This window comes from Eimeria mitis, genomic scaffold, assembly GCF_000499745.2.
Source record: "Eimeria mitis Houghton genomic scaffold, Emh_scaff1944, whole genome shotgun sequence".
NCBI lineage: Eukaryota > Apicomplexa > Conoidasida > Eucoccidiorida > Eimeriidae > Eimeria > Eimeria mitis.
This window is the reverse complement of record NW_013570267.1, coordinates 1-2,794: the sequence shown is the minus strand read 5'-3', so window position 1 is coordinate 2,794 and position 2,794 is coordinate 1. Positions and strand designations below refer to the sequence as shown.

At 49.9% G+C, this 2,794-nt stretch overlaps 1 protein-coding gene across 1 annotated transcript; it reads right to left on the bottom strand.

Moving 5' to 3' along the window:
- Window positions 1–275: 275 nt before the first annotated feature.
- On the bottom strand, window positions 276–2,477 carry EMH_0046260 (uncharacterized protein; the record flags this gene model as incomplete). Its single annotated transcript, XM_013496146.1, has 1 exon — window positions 276–2,477. The coding sequence occupies one exon, from the start codon at window positions 2,475–2,477 to the stop codon at window positions 276–278; it is 2,202 nt and encodes a 733-aa protein (XP_013351600.1).
- Between the last annotated feature and the right edge of the window lie 317 nt (window positions 2,478–2,794).

Sequence of the window (2,794 nt, the reverse complement as noted above, 5' to 3'; positions counted from 1 at the left end):
AGTCCTGCTGGGGCCAAACCCACATCGGCGCAAACAATGTCCGAATATAGCAGTTTCCACTTGCCAGATACGCTTACTAAGAGAAGGCCATGAGAAAGAGAAATTCAGCAGTGCAAAACTTGTTCCTACGCACTGTTGAATTTTATATACTATAATTTTGCACTCAAAGCCACTTATATATGTAATGCATGCCACGTGTATCACTGAGTAACCATGGTATCCAGGAAATAAGGGCAGCCAAGAGTCAGTGCTTTTCGAGTGTTCAGAAGCCCGTTTCAATTTCGTGCTGTATTATGAAGATCAATGAGCGCCTTTTCGACTGCCGCTGTAAGCTGAGCCGAGTGCGCATTCTCAACAATACGCCGTGCGCTCAAGGACGTCTGCAGCATCGTGTTTGCGAATTCAGCTATATTTTCAATCGCTTTACTGTCCCTGGCCATTGCCTTTTCAGAGTCGAATCGCTCTTTCAGCTGTCGTACTTCAGCCCACGCCGTCGATGCAGGGTCAGGTAGATACATGGATACAGAGCTAAATATACCATCATACACCTCAATTTCCTTTGATAGTTCATGACAATATTGAAATCTTAGCAGCGGAAGTGCTGTCTCTGCCTTCGTCGCAACCGCCATAACCCTAAGTTTCGTTTTCTTGTCCAGTGCAGATGATCCAAATCCTTCGCCATCTAGTTTGTACTTTTTCCCCTTCTTCGCCGCCTCTACGGTTTCCTGCGCTCTCGAGCAATGATCCTTCGCCAAAGCTTCAATCATGCTCCACGGTTCGGCAAAGTATTTCTTCACAGCGTCTGCGGCAACATTCTGAGGGATCGAAGCACCCTGTACCTTTTCAAGAGTACTGGACTTTATCTTAGTTGTCAGAGTTTGCAGTAGAGCTTTCCCGCTAGCAAAACTGAGCACATCTTCAGGTTTGCCACCAATCTGTGCATAAAGATCATGCGCAGAGCGCCAGGAATCTTCGCTGTCGTTGACGACAGTCTCAGCAATTTTCGCCATGGCCTCAGCGGCAGCGTTGGCCTCTTCCTTGCTGAGCGGTTTGCGCTTCAGAGCTAAATTCAACTTCTCCTTTTGCATCTGCAATATGGGCTTGAGCCTTTGATTAAATATACGTGCGCGTTCGTACGCAGCTACAACAGCATGGACGTCATTCGCACTAGCCATACCTTGCATATCCTGATATTGCTGTTGAAGCAAATCTTGTACTGTCTGTAATTCTCCGTCTGTTATTCCAGATGCTGTCTGGCCCGCATACGCCGGGCGAAATTTTGACAATAACGCATGGAGTTCCTGGGCCAATTTTACGTCCATATCAAGCGGTACGCGTTCAAGCTGCAGCACTCCTGTCAGCCAAGACTTTTGGGCTTGTAGTATATATTTCTCCAATGCGCTGCCCACAGCAGACAAGCGTTGCAAGGTTTCCTTCCTGAAATTCATGGCAGCAACGGCTGCGTATGCTTTGACGAAATCATATCCACTGCATTCGTCAGCAAACTCTATTGACTGCAAGATTCTAAGCTGGGCTTCATTCTCATGTTTCAGAGCTACCGACGTATTTACCACCGAAGACAGCGTCGAGAGACACAATTTGAACTCTTTCCAATCGGCCATCTCCCCCAGAGCACTCCGTATACTCTCGTAGTCTGAAGAAAAGGTCTCAGAACAGTACGCATGCACTTGCTCACCGTGGATTTTTGCCAGATTCACCAACTGCAATAGAGCATCGCGGGCTCCTTCAAGGCATGCTTCCATTAGGCTGATGGTTGCACTCCGAATGTATGGAAGGTTTGGATCTCCTCCGCATTTTGCTAAATCGTACTCCCATTCCGCATTTTCAGCTGTTTCCGCATTCTGCTTCAATGTACTAACAATCCCCGGTGTCTCCCTTGCCATCAATTCTTCTGTCAGCCTCGTTGCAACACCCACCAGACTGCTGATGACGTTCCGACGAGCCCTCAAATCTCGCAATTTCTCATCATCCTGGATATCCATGACAGGTACGGGTTCTGGAACTTCGTGGGGCGCCACAGGAGCGACTTCTTGAGGACCAGAAGGCTCGACATACCCCAATTCCGGCACACCAGGCACTGGAGCTGGCGCTGGTTGTTCTGGAAGCTGTGGCAAGGTAGGCTGCATTGGCGTAGGCTCAACAGGTAGTGGCTGAGTCGGTTGTTGAACGGTTTCCACTTCTTCTGCCTCCTGTTCAATACCTGGTTGCAGCTGGTCAGGAGCCCCGGTAGGAGGCCCCTGCCCATGTGCCACTTCCTCTTCAATACCTGGTTGCACCTGCGAGGGGGCCGCGGGAGGAGGCCCCACCTTTCGGACAAACTCCTTTCGAGTCTTTCTCGCACGAGCTATCGGCCTCTGCACGAATCCTTCATCTGGTACTCCATCGCCACCAGGCTCCTCTGGTTGTTTCGTTTGTTTCTCATGTGGAACTTCCACTTTTGGTTTACGCCGCGGCATCGGCACGGGCACTTGTGCCATAGGCATTTGGGGCAGGGGTATTTCTTTCGTAGGTTCCTCTGGCTGCGAAACTACCAGTTCCGGTGGAGGTTCTTCTTCCTGCACAGGCTTTCCTTCTTCTCCTGCTTCTTCTGCTTCTTTTCGGGGCAGGGGTATTTCTTTCGGAGGTTCCTCTGGCTGCGAAACTACCTGTTCCGGCGAAGGTTCTTCTTCCTGCACAGGCTTTCCTTCTTCTCCTGCTTCTTCCGCTTCTTTTCCTTCCTCCCCTTCAGGTTGGGGTTCCTCTTGGGGAGGTTTAACTTCTTCTTCCGCCTTCT